The sequence below is a fragment of the Dermacentor albipictus genome, chromosome 3, assembly GCF_038994185.2.
Source record: "Dermacentor albipictus isolate Rhodes 1998 colony chromosome 3, USDA_Dalb.pri_finalv2, whole genome shotgun sequence".
NCBI classification, from domain to species: domain Eukaryota; kingdom Metazoa; phylum Arthropoda; class Arachnida; order Ixodida; family Ixodidae; genus Dermacentor; species Dermacentor albipictus.
In genome coordinates, this window is record NC_091823.1 from 1,746,783 (window position 1) to 1,768,155 (window position 21,373).

Genomic DNA, 21,373 nt, shown 5'->3' on the forward strand with positions numbered 1-21,373 from the left:
TGGAATAAAGCCTGAACACTCAAGGCAAAAAAATTAATAATAATAATAACGCTTAGGCTTCAGTAAAGCTTGACCGCAGAGATCTTTAATTGGGAAGAAAAATGCAATTGTCATGTTCTTCTATTCATTCACTATCACATCTTCATAGCAAGAGTTGCTGGCGCATATCTTGCTGCCACTGGAAATGCCAAGCCTGTCTTATACAGTGCTGCAGAGACAAGCAGATTTTGTTTCTTGATCGGTCGTCTAGGAGTGCTGAAATAGTGGCACTGTCAGGTGATTGTTTTTGTATTCTGCAGGCTTTCTTTAAAGGCAACTACAAGAAGCTCCATCAGTGGTACTTAGTTGCAAACACTTCAGTCGACCATTTTTAAATGTGATGTACAACTTTTGCATTGTCACCTTTTTGGTGAAACCAGTATTTAAAAAGAAATTGGCTAATGAGTTATACTAATGAACTGACCTTTGTTCTTAAAAGAAACAATGTGAGAAGAAGCATCTTCTGCATGTTTTTCTCCTGGGCAACCTCAGTAAACGCCCCTTGCTGTCAACGGGATGGTTCTTTTAGCAAGCTGTGTGTACCTCAAACTAAGAGCTGTAGAAATTTTCAAGGATTGAGTCCTTCCACTAGGCCCATCTGTGTCTGTAAGGACTGTAAGACATTGACTCGTGTTTGCTGGACTAAATGCATGCAGTTAAGCAAAGAAACCATTTGCCGGCAAGAATAACTGACTTTCAGAGTAAATTGGGTGCTAGCTGGGCCATAGGAGAAAGTCATCTGATCATCTTTCAAAATAACAGGATTTATTATGTGCAATGTCTCGAAGTTGCAAAAATTATATCCTCGCTGCAAGGTTGCAGCAGTAAAGCACAAAGGAGGAAGCATGATGGTACGAAGCTCCTTCTGAGCTCATGGATGTTGCTCACTTCACAGAAGTGATGGCGCAGTGACTTAAAAAGTGTTGAAAGAATGATCTAGAGAAGACACTGTTTTCTTAGAAACAAAAAACTTTTTGCTGTTGATGTATATTTCAAAAAGACAGTGACCCAAAGCAAGCACACATCTACCGTTGTGAAGGGTTGGATTAAGGAGAGAAAGACCTTGCTGGACTGGCCAAGCCAGCCTACAGATCTGAACCCTATCGAACAGCTTTGGGAAGAATGGAAATGCCACCTGAAGCAGAAAACCCCAACCATAGTCGACCAGAAATTGTGTCACCCTCAGCAGAAGTGGTCATTGATGACCCAAATGGTCATTGACAGTTTCCTGCAATATGCACCTCGTCACTGTCAAGCAGTAATCGAAGCAAATGGCTTTTCTACTAAGTACGAGCCATGTCTTTTCTAAATTTGTAAGCATAGTGTCCTATGCTGATATCTTTTGTGATAAGGGCATGTCACTCATAGGTTTCAAATTGTAATGTATTCAGATTTTCGCAATAGTAATTTTCGCATGCAAAGAATGACATATTTTTGGCTGCTACTGTATATGTTTCGAGTGAGGACATTGGGTAATAAATGATGGAAGTCAAATATAAATTTGCAGATTTAATGCAATTTTCTTGGAGAGAACTTGCAAACACTATATATATAAGGAGCCTCTGAACCACCTTTGATACTTTTTTACACATTCCAAATAAATACATGCATCATGTACTAAATGGCATGACAATCCTCTTCGGCGAATGCAGTGGCACTACGTGCCACGATGACACCAAAAATTAAAAGAAACAACCGTGCTTTTTTTCTGGCCTTTGTGGTGTCTCCTTTGTGCATTGTGATGTGAACAAGGGTCTTCAGGTGGGGTTACAAAGGCAAGCGCTATGAAATGCAGTGCAAGTCCTTCTCCACACTGACCCGATGTGTCAGCTTTCGTGTTTCTCGGAGGCAACGCTGATGTACACCCTGCAAATGGCCGTGGCATGTCTCTCTGAAACATGGTGATATAATATCATGATGCAAGTCTCGCAAAGTGCTGGTTGGTAGTAGTGCCTGCTTTTCCATTTGCCTGTCCTTTCTCTTTATGCAGTGGCTTGTCTGGCCTCTAACAACAGAATGTAATAAGTCACATATCATTCACTACACAGTTCTACACATGCTGGCCCGGCAGCAACGACTCGTAGTGAAAAAGTGCGGAGTTGTATTAAATTGAAGTGGTTGGTGTTACCATAACTTAACATTACCATAGCATTTTAGAAATGGTGTTAGGCACAAGAAATAAGACACGGACAACAGAATAAAAGATACGGACAGGCGCACTCGATTCTGTTGTCTGATATTATTTTTTGCACCTAAAACCATTTCTATAAGCCATGTACCTACTAGCCCGGCAGCACACGTTACTAAATTACCATAGGAGCATGACATTTGTATGGTAATGACACACTTGTGTCCACATGCCATATAGAGGAGCACACGACAAGGGGAAACATGCGAAGTAGAGGGAGAAACAAGCTGTGGCCACATTGTCAATAAAACGCCTGTAAGTGTGCTATTACGGCATCATTCTGCACAATTCTTGTGTCCTTGTGTTTATTGTAAACTTGTACACAGATACCACAATGTAACACATTTTTGACTTTGTGCTAGTTCAAGGACCTTTTAAGGGCTTCTGGAAAGATTTTGTGGTTGCTGTACTGTGGGATGCACTGATTGAGAGACATGGAGGATACATTGTGATTTTAGTGTGTCTTTCAGCACACTATCTGGCTTGTAAATAATGGGGAGTAAACCAGGCCCAGAGCTTTTTTTTTGCACTTTCAGGAGAGTTTATGTTGTATGGTCTTGCCCACAGCTCAGTCTTTAAAGAGGGCTTGCTTTCTATGACAAGTTCTCAAACAAGTAAACTGTGACCAAGCATGGTGTTGGGGAATGTGATGTGATTCAATAGTGCTCAATCAGAGTGCTCTTTTTTCCTCCCGAGTAACAAGTTCACTAACCGTGCTGAGGAGGAGGAGCATTGTTTGTAAGCACAATGCTCGTCACAATGCTGGGCTTGCTCACTTGAGGGACAAGCCTCGCAGTCTTGTCAGGAAATGGGGCCTCGTGTCTCACAAGTGCCTGTGTGTGCAGGTGCTGGCTGTAGACCCTGACGACGTGCATCTGACATACTCTGTAGTCAACCCAGGGCCATTCTCCATCAACCCTGTCACGGGCCTGCTTCACGCCCATGTGCAGCTGCTCCATGGGGACACCCATGAGCTCTTGGTGGGGCACCTTGTGTCTTTTGCTAGCTCCACAAGCAGTGTATAAAAGGAAATGCAAACGAGCATTGTTTTAAGGAATAAAGGAAATAGTATAATATAAATTTGTTAATAAAAGTCACTTTCAGAAATTTCATGGCAGTGCCTCTGAAAAGCTTCATTTGGCAAGCTAATGCATGTTTTCTTTGAACTTGTTATAACATGTTCCTAATGTTTCTTATAACTATTCTTAACGTTTGAGTCATTGGTGGAAAAAAAATGTGTTAGCCATCTCAAGGACACCTTTACTTTAATTGGAAAAAGCCAAATTTCTTCCTAAACACCTCTTGCTGTAAACAGGGTTCAGCTGGTACAGCAAAACAAAATAAGCATTTAAACCTTTAGATTGATGTCTTTGTTCAATATGGCCTTCAGCTGATGCTTGAATAGACAAGGCTTCAAAATTGTGCACTGCAGTTGCACCACTTGAATGAACTTTTCATTAGTGAGATACAATACGTTATCAACTTCCCAATGGTCATTGGGAAAGGCCATCAAGACAGGGCCATTTTTTTTTTCATTGTTTCTTAAGAATGGCATGGCACCACTGTTGTGTTCTGTTGTGTGTTCTGAAGGTGCAAGCATCTGACTCTGGGAGCTGGCCTGCAGCTGCACGTGTGCAGCTTCATGTCGTGTCACGTCCAATGACAGTGGGGAGTGCGCCAGTTGTTCATGAGGTGGAAGTTTCGCCCACACTTGAGACCGACCCTGTGGACCACCTTGTGGCCATTGTACGTGCCTCGGACCCAGATGGAGATGCCCTCTGGTATAGCTTGGCAGGTGGGTCACACTTGCCACAACATCCCTGTCACAGTGAACGATAGATTCTGCCTGTTTGTGAAGTGGGACCACTGCACCTCTCTTCACGCTTTTTTCCTCCACCAGCAGGGGCACTACGGTGTTGAGGTCATTTTCTGTTGTCTGCTAGCGGTGTGAGGTGTTGTGCTCAACAATTTCACTTCTGTGGCACTACTAGCTCTTACAATTTCTCTATTAGTGTTGCCCATGCTATATGTGGAGAAAAACTTAATGTGCAGCTAAATACCACCTACCAAACCAAACCCCCTTTTGAACCTTTATTTGCAGCATGGTCATCCAGTATCTTACATGTTAGCTGGTGCTTTTCAGCAAGTTTTCTGCCTCTGCGTGTCTAGATGTGGTTGTGTTGTGTGTCAATTACAGATGGTTGCGCTGTCGCCTTGATTGTGCATCAGCACGCAGACACTGATAGCAAGTACTGTGGGATTGAAGCTGTAGGCGCATTTATGTTCGCATCTATAAGAATCCTCAGATTTTCTAATTTGTGAGTATTGCTCTGCAGATTCAAACAAGCACTTTTGTGTTTGCCTCTTTACTCATTGTTCTGCTCACAAGCAGTTCTAGCATTATCCTAGCTTACTCATAAATCATGCAAACAAAATCTGTGGCATCGGTAAATGTCAGTAGTCATGTACTTGTAGTTTATTTTTCATCCCAGTGCTAAATGATTGCATTTGCTGAATAGGGTGCATACTTCTTGGTGTAAATAGATAAGAATAGAGTAAATTTTTAATGTTGCACATTCCTGCACTCGGCAAACCGCAGTCCATGGTCTTGTGTACATAAATTGAAGAATGGAGCTACTGCTCTTTTATTCCTCCAGGGCATTTTGCCACATCCATAGAATTTAATAACTTGAGTAAACGTACCTGATAGACTTTGCTCACTCTTGAGCATTGCAAAGACTTTCCTAGAACAAAGAAAAACATAAGCATAGTCTCAATAGCATTGAGAAGCACAATTCAAAGAATGATTAACTTGAAACCACCCTGCTTTGTTTCAGAAAGCTCTCAACTCCTAAATGCTGTCTAAATGTGGCTCCCTGTTAATCACCAAAGCTGAAAAATTGCCTTCGGAGCAATTCGTACACCTGCTTAAAAAGCCTTGAATTTAGAAAAAGAAGTCCAGGGGATGTACTCTTTGAAAACTGGAGTAGGGGGTGACTTTCGAACATTCAAAGTAACAAACTCTACATTGGGGCTATGCCATGAACATAGTTTATCGGAAAATGATCCTAGACATCTTCTTTTCAGAGAGTTCCTAAGCGATGCAATGTGACATGTAGGAGGCCCATAACAGTAGGCCTGTTTAAATTACCAATGTCATCGTGAGTTAGGCAAAGCTGTACCACTATATATTTTTGTTGTTTTGGTAGTTGGTTCACACCGAAGCCATCATGGCTCCATATTCAAGCCCTCAGCTCTAGAAATGCCTGGTGGAAAATAAACCTGAGCCACTTGATTTTAACACAAGTATCTTTGGCAGAAGCTGGGGTCTACTAACCATCATGCTAGAAGGTGATGGACATCGTTACAATAGGAAATCTAACTTCGAAAAGCCATCAGAGAGCTTGAAGCGTGCGACCAGCTCAGCAGCAGTTTAGCTGCAATTTCTAAGAAGGAAATTTTACAATTTTCCACTGTGTGTTGTGGGGTTCTCAACCATGCCTTTGGGACAAAGGAATGACAACACAGTAGTGCAAACAATCACAAGGGCATTTATTGCACCTTTCATAGATCAATGCCTGCTAGGCGAGTTACTATCCACAAAGTATGCCGATGGGTGCATGACAAATCGTGGAAGTCTGACTCACCCCGACCGGATAACGTGCGAATATGTTCTCCCCATGCTGGACACTAAAGCCTGGTCGTTCGTGTGTACGGTCACGGAAACAGTGGCACGTTCGAACGATCGAGTTCGTTCATTCCAGGGTAGGCCTCGTGAGACGGTCTCGCAGAAGCATGGGTCGGTGCACGTGCAGAACGTCCGCGCCGATTGCCGACGCTGAGCCAAAGAGGAAGAGCTTTCTCCTTTTTGTGCCCAAGTGACCCTGCCGTTAGGTGGCATTAGCAGAGCAACACTCGCGCCATCTCTCGTACTACCCTGCAAGCATACCGACTGCCGCAGTAAAGCCATGCGGCGAAGCCGGACTACAGGAGACTGGAGCCATGCAAGAAAGCAACATATCAGGGGATGTGGGAGAATCGCGCATCCCCACATCCCCCCAACCTTCACTCACTACATATTCCGGCAAAACATGTCACGCGGTCTAACATCAACGCGTGCTTTGCTAACAAGATAGTACATGCAACAGTGGCTGCGCCGAGGAAATGTCCACATGCTGTCCATAACGTGCAAGCCGACATTGTCCTTGGGTACACCGCTAGCGTCCGCTGGTCACAGCAGCAGCTCTGCAGACTCGAGGCATGATTACAGGCCAGGACTCCGGAAACAGCAACACAGTAGTCGGTACGAGCAAGCGTAGCCTGCGCCGACGCACCCTGCTGGCGAGAGCCGCAGTAGCTGTTGGTGACCACCGGCTCTTTTCTCTGCCACCTAAGGTTGCAAGCCGGATACAGGGGGCCGCCGAAGTCGCTGCGCCGAACTGGCCACAGCATCACCATTGCCTCAAGTGGCTCGATCGTAGTCCGGGGCAGCAGCACAGACGATGTGCAGGTGACAGCAAACCTGGGGTGACTCCACTCACGCTGCATACACTCAACGCACTCAGAAAACACTAAATTAGTGCAAGGGAGAGTAATTCTGCATGTGCATCGCCCATGTGGTATGATATTCAACTCGGCTAGCAAGAGATTGGGCGGCTACTCAGAGGCTAAGTTCATGTGAACAAAGCTCGCATCATTGAGTCAAACGAGTAATTTCAATTTGTGCGAGAATAACTGGAATGAGGGAAGCAAAGTGCAACACCTCATTGCCACGGTCCATTATGTTGTGTCCCTCCACGTGGGACAGGCAGCTTTGTAAAGCCTTAGGCCTAAGGCATTGCTACCCTGACAACCGGCATCCAAAAAACAACACCCAAAATGGCCGCAAGACAGGCAGTCGCGAGGAGACGTCAGCTCTGTTAGGTGGTCCTACCCCGCTCGCTGCGCACAGCATCCGAGTTGACAGTGTCCACCGTCCCAGACGGTGTAGGAGTGCCCGGTGCCAGGCCGCAATACCAGTCAGCCCGTAGCGGCACCCGTAGCTCGCGGCCACCCGGCTCCCAGAGGCGCGACTTCATCAGAGTCAAAGAGATAGCAGAAGCTACTTACATAAGAAATTCGGACCACCCACGAGGTTTCCGTACTCACGCGCTTCAGGCTTCCCAATGCTCTGCCGGTGCTAAGCCTCGCTCTCGCAGGATGTAGACCACGTGGCTCTCGTACTGGCGAATTTCATTTAAAAAAAGCACTTACGAAAAGGCTTAGCATGTTGAAAAGTTCGAACACACTGCAGCCACCGTCGCCTCGCTCAAAAAAGCGCACCGCTGACGCTAGCGATCAAAATCCACGCTATCCCTATGCTTCGGTAAAAACAAGAGTCTAGAACGAAGCAAAACTGTTAAAACTATCGTCCGATGTCCCAAGGGGCCCTACGTTGGGCGCCAGATGTGGGGTTCTCACCCGTGCTCTTTGGTCAAAGGAGCGACAACATAGTAGGGCAAACAATCACAAGGGCATTTATTGCACCTTTCATAGATCAGTGCTTGCTAGCCGAGTTGCTATCCACAAAACATGCCGATGGGCGCGCGACAAATCGCGGAAGTCCAACTCAACGTGACCGGATATGGAGCGAATATGTTCACTCCATGCTGGAGGACACCAACGCCTGGTCGTTACCGCGTACAGTCACGCAAACAGAGGCACGTTCGAACGATCATGTTTGTCCATTCCGGGGTAGGTCTCACAAGACGGTTGCGCAGAAGCATGGATCGGCGCACGCGCAGAACGTCCGCGCCGCTTGTCGACCCCGAGCCCAAGTAACCCCGCCGTTAGGTGGCACTAGCAGAGCAACACTCACGCCATCTTTAGTACTACTCTGCAAGCATACTGACCTCGCAGTAAAGCCACATGGCGAAGCCGGATTGCAGGAGATGGGAGCTACGCGAGAAAACAACATATCAGGGGATGTGCGAGAGTCACACATCCCCACAGTGTATGAAAATAAGGTTTGCTTCACCTTCCTTGAATTTTGGCAGTTTTCATAAAAATGCACTAAACACGAAGACGAAAGGAGCACATACGACAGAACGAGTGCTGAATCAGCACCCATCCTGTCGTATGTGTTCCTTTTGTTTTCATGTTTAGTGCGTTTTTATAAAAACTTTCAAAATGAACCAACTCACCCAAACCAAAGTATTATTGTTGAATTTTGTCCTTTGGCATTGTTGAATTCATTGAGTTGTCCTTGAATTTTGAGCTTAATGCTCTGTACGAACCTTGTGCCTTGGTTGTTTGAATGAAATTTTTTTTGTTTTGTTGAAACTCTCACCCATTTTTACACATTCTCATGGTAATTACAACATAAAGCTCTATGCTTTTGCTCTGGGAAATGATGCCTCCTGACCTGTTGCACCACTAGTGAGGGAAGTGGGAACTCAGAACAAGGAATAGATGCACTCTCAGGCACCGTTGAGACACCCTGTTTATTCTTTCACTGGGACCCATGATCCACACTGGTGCCTGGTTGATAATATTGCCACCTGGTGTTTTGAGCCAGCAAACGGTCAGCATTGCATGCCCAGCAAAAACGGCGATGAAGATGACGAAGGCAAAAAGATACCGAGCCAGCTGGATAACCGTCTCTTCGTGTCTGGCATTTTTTTAGTGTCTGGCTGCTCATACTGTCGCTTGCTTTTGCCTAAGCACGTGACAAATTGGTGGAGGTGCTGGGTAATCTAATCTGTGCACCAAACCCCTCCTAGCAGCAGGAGCTCCAGCCCCGTACCGGTGGTTATGCCTGTACACCACACCAGCAGAAGTATCCGTGGACAAGCCCCTGAGTTTGGACTTCTCCCAGAGGAAATGGCAGCTCTGGACCCCCTAACCGGTATAGAAAGCACAACGCCGATTCATTGTACGCTACTCAATCTACGAACGCTGAATTCCTTCTAAGGCGCCATACATGAGGATGTTGAAGATTGGCTGGTGCACTATGAAGGTGTTGCCGCGTTCAACAAGTGGGATGAAGCAGACAAACTGAAAAACGTATATTTCAGCCTTAACGATGGCACACGTGTTTGGTATGAGAACTGTGCAGATGCCCTAACTTCATGGGCAGAATTCAAACGCCGGGGTTTTGAGACGTATGCGATCCTGATTGCTGAGAGTGAGCTGAGCGAAATCTCGCGTCTCGTATACAAATGTTGAATGAAGGTGTCGCAATGTATGTCAAGGACGTGCGTCTCTTTCGACGAGCTGATCCTAGCATGTTGGAAGAAAAGAAGGTGCGGTACCTGATGTGTGGAGTGAAAGAGCAGCTGTTTGGTGGTCTTGTGTGCAGGCCTCCCAAGACTGTGTCAGAATTTCTTTCTGAGGCCGTCACCATGGAACCGACTTTTCGGCAGTGGGCACCATCATACGAACACCAAGTGAAAGCTGCCTCACCTACAAACTTTTTCGGAGCTCTCGGGGGCCACGTCGATTTCTTTCGAAAGGTCATTCGTTCCGTAATCCGCGAAGAACTCCAGAAACTGTCAGTACCCTCACAGCTGATGCTCAGCTCTTTGTCCAGCTTTCTTTGTGACGAAGTCCAGCATGCGCTAAGAGAGCCACCCTTCAACACAGAAGCTCAACCGCTAGGAACTGACAGCACCGCCCCCCCCCCCCCCCTATGTCACATTCGGAAGTTTTGAGGCAACCTGCCCCACCTTCCTCCCCACTTCGCACTGCGTGCGGCCATTCTACAGCCTGTCCAAGCGGCCTCGTATTACCGGGACCACCGACAGGCCCCTAGGAAATCAGACGTGTGGCGGGCACCTGATTGCCGTCCCCTTTGCTTTCACTGTGGCGAAGCTGGGCATGTCTACCGACAGTGCTCCTATCGAGAGCTCGGACTATGCGGACTCTCAGCAAACTCGCCGTAACCTAGGTTCAGCCAGTGTTCTCCTGAAATTGAAGAATACGTTGCCCAGCAGTGCGGATACCCATCAGCTCGACACCAGTCACGCTCTCCTTTGCCGTGGTGTTTTTTTCCGACTCGCTGTACGTATTCGAGCGTGGTGCAGGGTCGGTCGCTCAGCCCGCGCCACGAAAACTAACCACAGTGGCCTTCGGGGGTGAGGCTGCTCAGTCTGGACATGCTCAAGGTCCCCTACTGACACATACGCGGACCGCCGATACATCGACGACGACAGTACCCACTGATTACGGAAGAATTTCCTTAAACATTCCTGTACCATTCGACGGTCGTGAATTGACTGCTTTAGTGGACATTGGAGTGGATTATTCTATAATCAGTGAAAAACCGGCCACCCTTCTGAAGGAAGTGACAGCGCCTTGGAATCAAACGCCAGTTCGTACAGCTGGCGGGCACATTGTCACACCGCTCGGCATGTGCACGGCATGAATATAGATTCGCAGCCCTACGTTTGTAGCCAGCTTGAGCATTCTCCCTCAGTGTTCTCAAGACCCAATCATCGGCATGGACTTTCTGAGTGAGCATGGAGCTATCATCGAAATTCCACAATGCCTCATCACTTTCTCGACAAAGAACGCCGCAGCGACGACCTATGCCATCCACCCTCCAGCATTCTTTGTGTCATTGACGCTGGCACGTTACCACTGCGTGCAAGTGTCATGGTTCAATCGGTATGTGACAAACTTTTACACGGTGAAGCTGTTGCAGAAAGCAATCACTTTCTCCTGCTTTCTCGAAGTGTTTGCGTAGCAAGAAGCCTTATTGATCTCCATGATGGCCACTGTGAGGTACTTGTCACGAACTTCAGCTACGAACACCGACACCTTTTCTTCGGTACTGTCGTTGCCTATGCTGCCCCGATCGCCGATGTCACTGAGTGTTTTGTTTCCGAGGCAATTGGTACTGCTGAAGCAGTACTGATCCGCTGGGTGGCCGCCGTCCACTGAGTTTCCACTCTGTCCGGTCGCCAGCTCCTTCTGCCCCTCGTCGTTCCAGAGCATAGCTGCACCGCTCTCTTCGGCTATGTGTCTCTTTTTCCCGTTGGCCACATAGCTCCGCATGCACTTTTGTACTTGTTCTTTCGTATATTGTATTCTTTTTATTCGGATGCTCTTATTTTCTTACTTCTTTCTTGTTTATTTTTCCCCTCGACTCCTCATGCTTTCTTGTCTTCTTCTTATCTCCTGCTCTTTCTTTTTTTTCTTTCTTTTTTTATTCGCTCAGGACATATGCCCACCTTCAAGAGTTGCCTGTAAAAAAACTGCTTCTTTTTCCTTGTATTGAATGTTTCCGCTGTTTTCATATGCTGGCCCAACATTAACACTTGATGTCTTCCACCATTTTTGTCATTTACACCATTGGGTATCTTCCCTACACCTCACTTCACTTCATTTCACTTATTCACTGCACTGTACACATCATCTAGTTCACTATGCACCCAAATAAGTCATTGTCACACGCTCCAAAACCACAAAACTTCTAGAGTAAACTGTTATAATACTTGTCATGCCATCTACTGTGAAGTTCTATTCATAAAATCTGCTCCAACATTTTCTCTTCCCTTGATGTATTCTACATGGAAGCTATATTCTTAAAGCGCAAGGCTCCATCTCAACACTCTGGAATTAGTTAACTTTGCTTTATTTAAGAACTCAAGGGGCTGGTGATCTGTCTGCACCCTAAAATGTTTTCCATACAAGTATATGTGAAACATTTTGGCTGCCCATACAAGAGCTAAATATTATTTTTCCACGGTTGAGTAGTGCTTTTCCCTTTCAAGCAATCGTTTGCTTGCATAGAACACCGGATATAACATATTGTCTTTTTCTTGTAGCAATACCGCCCCAAGCACTTCCTTTGATGCGTCTGTGCGCAAAACAAACTCGCTTTCAAAGTTGGGCGCCAACAGAATAGGAGGATTGGCCATGTGCTGCTTGAGTGTTTCAAGTGCGTCCTTTTGCACTTTTGTCCATTTCACTGTATTGCTTGCACTTTGTTAATTCCACCATAGGATCAGCTATCTCCACATAATGTGGAATGAAGTCCCTGTAGAACCCCATCATCCCAGAAAAGACTGTAATTCTTTCTTGTTCTTCGGTGGGTTTGCTTTTTGAATCTTCTCTAGTATTTCCTCTTTCGTTGATATGTGTCCCATGCCTAACTTGTGTCCCAAAAATGATACCGCGTGAAAACCAATTTCACACTTCGTTGGCTTGATGGTCAGTTTGGCTTCCTGTAACCTATAAAATAATTGTTCTAATGCTTCCAGGTGCTCTTCCCAAGTGTCTGTGGCCACCAAAATATCGTCAATATAATGTTCCACATTTCCCAGTGCATGAAGTACTCTTCTCGTGAGGTTCGTAAATACTGCAGCAGCTGTCTTTAGTCCAAATGGCATGTACTTGAATTGAAACAGCCCATTTGTACTTGAAAATGCCGTCTTTGGTTGTCTCCTCCATTGGTATTTGCCAGTACCCGTTCGCTAAGTCAAGCTTTGAAAATAACTTTTTTCTTGCCACCTTTGCAAAAACAATGTCCACTCTTGGTATTGGCTCAGAATCAGACACTAATATGCTGTTCAACTTCCTGAAGTCTACACAAAGCCTATTAGAGCCATCTGGTTTCTTTACAACGACCAGAGGTTCGTTGTAAGCTGATGTAGACCTCTCAATGATGCCTTGACGTAAAATCTCGTCAACTTCCTTCTTAATGGACGCTTGAACGGCAAGTAGCAATGGATATTGTTTGACGTACATTGATGCGCTTGTGGTGCATTCTAACTGACCCTCAATAACATTTGTTCTTCCTGGTAGGTTGGAGAATAATTCGTCATTCTTTTGTAATAATGCTCTTGACTCTGCTGCTGCTTTTCCATCCAGACATGGATTAATGACTGCTTTTTCTAGCCCCATGGTTTTCTTGTAGTTGTAGGTGTGTACTTCCAAGTCGTCTTTCTATTCCGTGACTACCATGTTGACAACTTTGGATTCTTGCAAATTATGTCTCTCTTCATATTTCTTTGACATGTTGATGTGAAATACTTTTTTATAATCGTTCACCAGGAACTCGTAATCCATCTCGTTCATTTTCTGGGTTATCACAAATGGTCCCTTCCACTGCATCAACAGTTTGTTTCCATCACTGGATAGAAGCATAAGTGCTTTGTCTCCCGGATTGAGGCGTCGTGTTACTGCCTTCTTGTTATAATATGTTTTATAGCTTTTTTGCTTCCTCCAAACTCCGATGTGCTAACTTGCACGTTTCTTCCAGCTTCTCTCGAACTTCCAACTCGTAGATGTATGTCGTTTTGACTTCAGTGTTGAGTCATTCATTTGCCCATACCTCCTTGAGCATATTTAACAGACCTCTATCCGTGCGTCCATACAGCATCTCTAACTGTGAAAAATTGAGGCTTGCTTGTGGCACTTCTCTGCATGCAAACAATAACGCTGGTAGGTAATGGTCCCAATCCATAGGTCTTTCTTGATACAACTTCTTTATCATATTCTTCAATGTGCCATTAAATCTTTCCACAAGGCCGTTCACCATAGGATGATATGGTGTTGTAAGCAGCTGCTTTATCAAGAGCAACCTGTTGAACTCCTTCATTAGGTCAGATGTGAAGTTGGATACCCGGTCACTAAGAATTTTTCTTGGAAGACCATACTGAGAGAACATCTCTATTAGGGCCTCGGCAACCTGAATTGAATCTATGCCTTTTAAGGCACTGGCTTCTGGATATCTTGTCACCATATCGACCATTGTGAGAACATAGCGGTTTCCTTTTGTTGATATTGGCTTTATAGGTCCTACAATGTCTGTTGCTACTCTTTGAAATGGCATATCACAGGTTAGCATATTCCCCAGTGTAACTTGATTCACTCACCCTTTTGGTATCGTCCGCTGGCAAATGTCACAGGATTTCACATATCTCTTCACTTCGCTTTGTAGTCCTGGCCAGAAAGATTCTGTGATCCTAGCCACAATATTTTTTTAACCTTGGTGTCCGGCCATGATGCTGTCGTATCCCAAATTCAAGACCGTCTGTCGTAGTGATTTAGGTTCACCAACTGCATCACTTCTCTGCCCGAAGTAAACTTGCATCTTCTGTACAACAATCCATCTTTCCTCTGGAATTCGAAAATGGTCCTTCCTCTTTTATTTGTCGTCGACTTTCCTTCCTTCTCAAAGCAGGCATGTATGGAATTTCTTTGCATTTCTGCAAATTCTGCTAGTGTCACTGAAAGTACTTCAGTTTTAGGTACCTTCAGTGCCCTCAATGTTCGCTGCGTACTGAATCTTGTAGCTACCGCCAGCGATAATGCTGGACTATCCTCCGTAGCTTTCATTTTTTGTGTTGCCATATTAGGATGGTGCTCGTGTTGTTTTTATTTCACTTTTCCTGTGTCGGCGTGGCTGCTCCTCTATTTCGTGTCAGGGTCATCCACGCTTCTTACCCCAGGTAGATTGTCCAATATTAAATCATATAGTGGCATATCTACGTACTTGACTATCAGCCATCTGGAGTACTAGGAAGTAGACACTTGAATTCCAGCCTCAAGCAAATGCCTAACTGTGCTGTCAACCATAATAACTGTTGCTGTTTCTCCTGTTAGGTCTTGCTCCCAAATCAAACTCTGTCTTACCGAGGCCGTGTTGGTGCCACTATCTTGTAGAACAGAGACTCGTATTCCGGGGACCTCTTCGTCATCTACAGGAAGATACAGTGATAGTCTCGTCTGCTCGAATGCGTCCTTGTTGGAGACCATGGTTTCCGCCGTATCATGTGTATCCTGGGTATCCTTGGCCTCTTCTTGTGATGATGCTGCCCTTCCACCATTTAGGGAAACCACGCCTGCCGCCTTTTGTTGGTTCTGTAGCCCGCAGTCTTCTGTGCAGTGTCCATGTCTCTTGCAGTGCTGACAAATTATATGCGCCTTTGGTCGGTTCCCTCCTACACGACAATCTACTGCACAGTTACCAACGGGGTTGCACAGGAAACATCTAAGTACCTTAGGTACTACATCTTGCCTAACTTGGTTTGCATCAGCTTCTCTTTTATGAGTTTCTTCTTTGTTTTTACCTAAATTCTTCAAGCCTTGCACATCCAGAAATTGGTCAGCAAATTCAGCAAAGTCATCTAGACGTTTCAGTGAGTATTGTTTAAGAAAAACATTGAGTTTTGTGCCACAACAAATCAAGAACTGCTCAATTACAATGTGCTCCCTGACTCCTTGATACGCCACCTCTGTGTTTGCCATTTCCATCCATCTATAGAAATAACTTGTCAAACGGCAAGCAAACTGTTTACCAGTCTCTGGTTGTTCTGGTTTACAATCCCGGGATTTCTTGCGGAAGCCTTCTGCAGTTAGCTTGAATCTCTGCAGTAGTGCTTTCTTGACTTTGTTGTAGTCCATTGACTTACATGCTGGCATTCTTCCGAACATGTTTGAGGCTTCTCCGACTAAACACAAACTAAGCACTGTTGCCCACTCAGATCGCTTCCGGCCTCATCCTAAAGCAATTCTTTCAAAATGATGCAGATAAGCATCAAGGTCATTTCTCTTATCGTCAAATGGAGCCATTAACTTTCATGGACAAATTGTCTTTGTTCTTTGCAGCTCCATTTCCGAAGAAACAGACGATCTGTCCACGTCGTCTCTTCAGATAGACACATCAGCCAAACGCAACTTTAACAACAAAAGTTCTTTTTCGGCTTCGCATGCTTCTCGAGCTTCTTTTTGCGCTCGATCAAAAAGGCTAAGCGATTCTTCACAGCTTAGCCCCAGAGAATTGGCTACCCCCAACAGCTTCTCATAATCCATGTTCCTGCAAAGTGTGAGACCGAGTATTCAGGAAATAAATCCTGGCAAGCTCGCCAATGTTTTGTCAAAATCTCATGGTGGTAAACACGACACAAGGAACGTTTGATTTAGAAAAAGCCTTTATGGGGTGTGAGCATAAAAAAAATATATATCAAGCAGGCATTACAAACCCAATAGCAAAAAAACCTAACACACGACAAACTATCTACAAAGCAAGTTAATTGTGAATGTTGTCTAAAGCCCTTACATACGACGTGTTGTGAGGTTCAAAATATTTACATCAAGTCCATCGACGTAGCCACATCGCCTAGTTGTCGCTGCTTCCGACGACACGTTGGGCCTGCCGATGCATTGTGGACTCAATGTAGCTGCGTCAGACGTTTGGCTCATGGTTGACTGGGTCAAGGTGTAGACGAGCCGTATGTAAAAATACTGAAAGATATCTATAGCGGCTCCACAGCCACCGTAGTCCTCCATAAAGAAACAAAATCCCAATAAAGAAAGGAGTCAGGCATGGAGATACAATCTCTCCAATGCTATTCACAGCGTGTTTACAGGAGGTATTCAGATACCTGGATTGGGAAGTAATGGCGAATACCTTAGTAACTTGCGATTCGCTTCTGATATTGCCTTGCTTAGTAACTCGGGGGACCAACTGCAATCCATTCTCACTGATCTGGAGAGGCAAAGCAGAAGGGTGGGTCTAAAAATTAATCTGCAGAAAACAAAAGTAATGTTTAACAGTCTCGGTAGAGAACAGCAGTTTACGATGAGTAGTGAGGCACTGGAAGTGGTAAGGGAATACATCTACTTTGGACAGGTAGTGACCGCGGATCCGGATCATGAGACTGAAATAATCAGAAAAATAAGAATGGGCTGGGGTGCATTTGGCAGGCATTCTCAGATCCTGAACAGCAGGTTGCCATTATCTCTCAAGAGAAAAGTGTATAACAGCTGTCGTACCAGTACTCACCTATGGGGCAGAAACCTGGAGGCTTACGAACAGTGTTCTACTTAAATTGAGGACGACACAACAAGCTATGGAAAGAAGAATGATGGGCGTAACGTTAAGGAATAAGAAAAGAGCATATTGGGTGAGGGAACAAACGCGAGTTAATGACATCTTAGTTGAAATCAAGAAAAAGAAATGGGCATGGGCAGGACATGTAATGAGGAGGGAAGAAAACCGATGGTCATTAAGGGTTACGGACTGGATTCCAAAGGAAGGGAAGCGTAGCAGGGGGCAGCAGAGAGTTAGGTGGGCGGATGAGATTAAGAAGTTTGCAGGGACAACATGGCCACAGTTAGTACATGACCGAAGCACTTGTAGAAGTATGGGAGAGGCCTTTGCCCCACAGTGGGCGTAACCAGGCTGCTGCTGCTGATGATGATGACCAGGTCAGGGAGTCAGGGCAGTGGGGTGACTAAAGCGCCTGGATCGCCCGGTTGACTCCTCTTAGCCTGCGGATTGTAGCCGCAGGCAGTCCGGGAAATGGTTCTGTCAGTCTGTAGCTGTGCGGTCTCTGGTGGAGTGCCCGCTCAGATCGCGAGTCGCGGCTGCAGCAGTTGGAGAGCAGCGTCCACTGGGTTGCCGCCATCCAGTGGCTTGTCGCCTTGTCCGGTCACCAGCTCCTTCTGCCCCTTGTCGTTCCAGAGCGTAGCTGGGCTGCTCTCTTCGGCTATGTGTCTTTTTCTTGTTGGCCACGTTGCTTTGCATGCACTTTTGCACTTCTTCTTTCATATATCGTATTCTTTTTATTCATATGCTCTTATTTTCTTACTTCTGTCTTTTTTAATTTTCCCCCTGACTCCTCAAGCTTTCTTGTCCTCTTCTTATCTTCTAATCTTCCTTTGTTTATTGGCTCATGACAGCACCAGTATGTTCTTTTCGCACGCTATATGCACACCAGCCGTCTTCTTTGCCAGGTCTGGAGGCGTTAGTCGCGCCACTACAATACTGATGCATGGTAGAGTTTGCATCCTGAAGGCTCCGTTAAGTTATCATGTCTTGTCCTTGCTTTGTTGGCTTGAGATGGAGTTTTGCATGTCTGCTAACTCTACCCAATTTTACGAATCCAGGCTGTTTAAAGATTTTATTAATGTTGCCTGAAGTCTCACGAAAACCTAATTCTGTTTGCAGAAAGAACCTTAAGAGAGTTGAAAGACGAGCTGGAGCAACATAAAAAAAATGCACTAAAAAAACGTTTGTTGGACACGTTGAACAGAAAAATGTTTGCCATACAGAGGGCTAGCAGGGAAACATTTTGAGATATATGTGCATGTTGCTGTGGTTACACAGGATGGTAATTCTGGGGATGCAGTAAATTCTTCAGAAGTAATACTGAATGTGAACATTGAACAGAGTACTGCAAACAAGACCCAAACTCGCCAGTCTCTGGGAGAGTCTTCTATGGACACCAGAGGGTTACTTGTTTCAAACAAGTTTATTCAGACAAGTTACTGAAGCAAGCGCTACAAAAAAGCCATTGTGATGTAAAAGCAATGTGTTGCTTGTTGTCTCTGCTATTCTAAGTTTGCCGGTGCCTTTTTGCTGCATTGTTAAAAAAATGCAAATCTATCGTACAAGTGTGTACTCGTGGCCAAATAAAAAAAAAGAAAGAAAGAAGGTGTGCCCAGCTCCTTTCTCATTGGAGTCGTATTATTACGAATTTCAAGAGTTCTCTGGTTGGCCGGTATGGCATCCATTTACCTGTTTGTGTTTCAGGTGGCAATGAAGAAGGCAAGTTCATGATTGACTGTGAGCGTGGCTTTATCAAGTTGGCAAGACCACTTGACCGAGAAGCATGTGCCAGTTATAACCTGACCGTTGAAGTTACTGATGGCAGTGCCAAGACCACAGCCATGGTGAGTCTTTTTTCATGTAGCATTTTGGCTGACTCAGGTGGATTTATTGGACATTTGGTGCGGCCCTGTCACTGAAATTATTAATTGGCAGCTGTGTACCCAGTGACTGCAACAATGTCCAGTGAATATTCTGTGAATCGCACAAACATTTGATTGCACATTTTATGTCCTATGGACATGGACTTGATGCCCCTTGCGGACATGTGGACATGCTGCATACATTTCACGGACATGCCAGGGCTTTTTGCGCTGTGTTTGCTGTGTGACAGATGCAATGGGCAGTGAACACATAGTAAGAGCAGATAAACTGTGTGCACATGTTACGTGGACATCAGAACTGCTTGTTGGCCTAGTTGGTGCTTGCTAAAGGACATGTTTTTTGCTGGAATTTAAAACACACACAAAAAACATGTGGATATGCACGTTCACAGCAGCACGGTGTATGCCTCATTCTTCTAGGCCAGGTGCAATATTGAGCTAACTGAAGTTGTCAGAATGAATTGTGTACTAAACACACATGAGCCACACAAGTCATGGCACCAAATTGAAAGTCAAGCACACGGTAAAACATATTTCTCTTACGAACAAACTTGGACAAAGCTTTTTGGAGGACAATTATGTGTAGTGTAAGCTGGAAAAGGTGCATGTGCAGCATCCTTGAGACGTCTGTGGTGGGATATACGAAAATGGAAGTCCAGTGGACGTCCTTTTTGTCTCCAACACGATGGGTGGACGTTAGGACAGGATGTGGATGTCCTACTGACAAAGTGTTTTCACTGGGTTTTCATTAGGGCTACCCTGTGTTGTGTGGCATTACTGAGAAAGGTGACACCGGGCATGGCTAAGGTTGCACCTTGTGGGTGATTTGTGTTTGCATCAACAATTGAAAATGTATTGGTTTCTTGCCAACTCCTGTGAATTCACTGCTAGATGGAGCTACTTGGTGGCTGATCTCTTCTTTTGCCATCAATACTATTAGATTCGTCGGACGTTCTCGCTGCTGCCATCATTTGAAGGAGTTCAAGGTCGTAGAGAGGAGCTCGGTGAACAGGATTTATTTACGTTATTTACATCTTAGACAAGACGTATATTGACAGTCTAGCGTGACTTCCATATGGAGCCCGCAAGACTAACATACAGCAAACAGTTTACGAGCATACAGCTCACGAGTACATTTCTAGCACGACAACGAGCACACACTAGCAGCCAACAATCGCTGCTTATAAACACTTGGTCCCCCCCTTGATTCCAAGCGGACGGAAACGTTCGTCCAGTCATCGTTCGACGTCACCGAAGATGACCCGCCCTATTGGAGGCGGAGGAGAGCTCACATACACGTGCCGCACACACACACACTGGTGTAAAGGTCCGGAGCCGACGTCAGAGGGGCTTCGTAGAACTCTGCTCCGTCCCGGGTGGCACGCCGGGTAGCACATTGTCTGTTGTCTCGAAAAGCTCATCGGGAGGTTCCACCAATTACCTCCCCTCGAGAACTCCCCTGAGCTGACCCCGCGCCACGTGGCTGCCGGTTATTCGCAGTTCTCTGAAGTGCGCCCCATCTGGTTGGATTGGAACACGTGCAGCGGGCTGAAATAGCTGGCACGTTGTCACCCCATACGGCCATTCCTAATAGCTCCTCCATGGCCCGGAAAATCTCGCCTGGCCAGTGCTGGCAACCGCTGGGCAGGAAGAGAATGGCTGGTGAGCAAGACAATGGCTTTGCTCTCTGCAACCCCTGCGTACTTGGAATGCGTTCAACCATCTCACAACAACTGGCACAGAAGAGTCGATCCCGGCAACACGATACCGCTCAGCGCTCAAACGCCCGGAATTAGCTGTTAACCTGCCAGGCTTCCTATCAAAATTTCAATGCAAGTCACTCAACTGGGAACCCCAAATTTTGCCCCAAAATTTTGTGCCGGCAAAGCGAGCGATCACGTTCCTCTTGAGTTCGACCAAACCTGACCGTCCCGCTGCATAAGAGTAAAAGTTTACGCAGAACTGAACCGAAAGCTCTCAACTACCAATACCCGACCATAACTAAAGCAGCCTAGCTTCACGAACAGTACCGTATAGTGCGGAATATAGGTCGAGGTTTTTTCCAAAAAATATTACTAAAAGTTCACCACTCGACTTATATACCGGCCCTTGGCACAGCATGAATAGTCGTCTGGCAACATGTAGGAGCGCAGACCTTTCGGCATCCGCATCGTTATCGCCTCCTTGGTGACCGACGCGGCCCAACTCGCAGGCGCCGGGCGGTTCTTTATTCTATGGCGCGGTGCACCCGGAGCTCGAAGACGGTAGCGGATTTCATCCGCGAGCATCGTGCCAGATCTTTGGCAGTGACAGCAGAACTCATCCGCATCAAAGCTATTGAGGTCGCCCGAGAATCCGGACTGCCCAAGGGACAATTCAAGGGCTCCATTTATTGGATTCGTCGCTTCATGCGATGCAAGGGGTTCGCACTTCGACGGCGCA

At 45.8% G+C, this 21,373-nt stretch overlaps 1 protein-coding gene across 2 annotated transcripts in view; it reads left to right on the forward strand.

The window, feature by feature from the left end:
* The window catches only part of LOC135919943 (fat-like cadherin-related tumor suppressor homolog), a 375,972-nt gene that overhangs the window by 32,018 nt on the left and 322,581 nt on the right, over nt 1-21,373 (forward strand). For both annotated transcript variants that reach the window (XM_065453965.2, XM_065453966.2), the window contains exons 6-8: nt 3,073-3,207; nt 3,818-4,022; nt 18,753-18,892. In XM_065453965.2, coding sequence (XP_065310037.2) covers nt 3,073-3,207; nt 3,818-4,022; nt 18,753-18,892 — 480 coding nt within the window. The remainder of the gene's footprint in view (nt 1-3,072; nt 3,208-3,817; nt 4,023-18,752; nt 18,893-21,373) is intronic.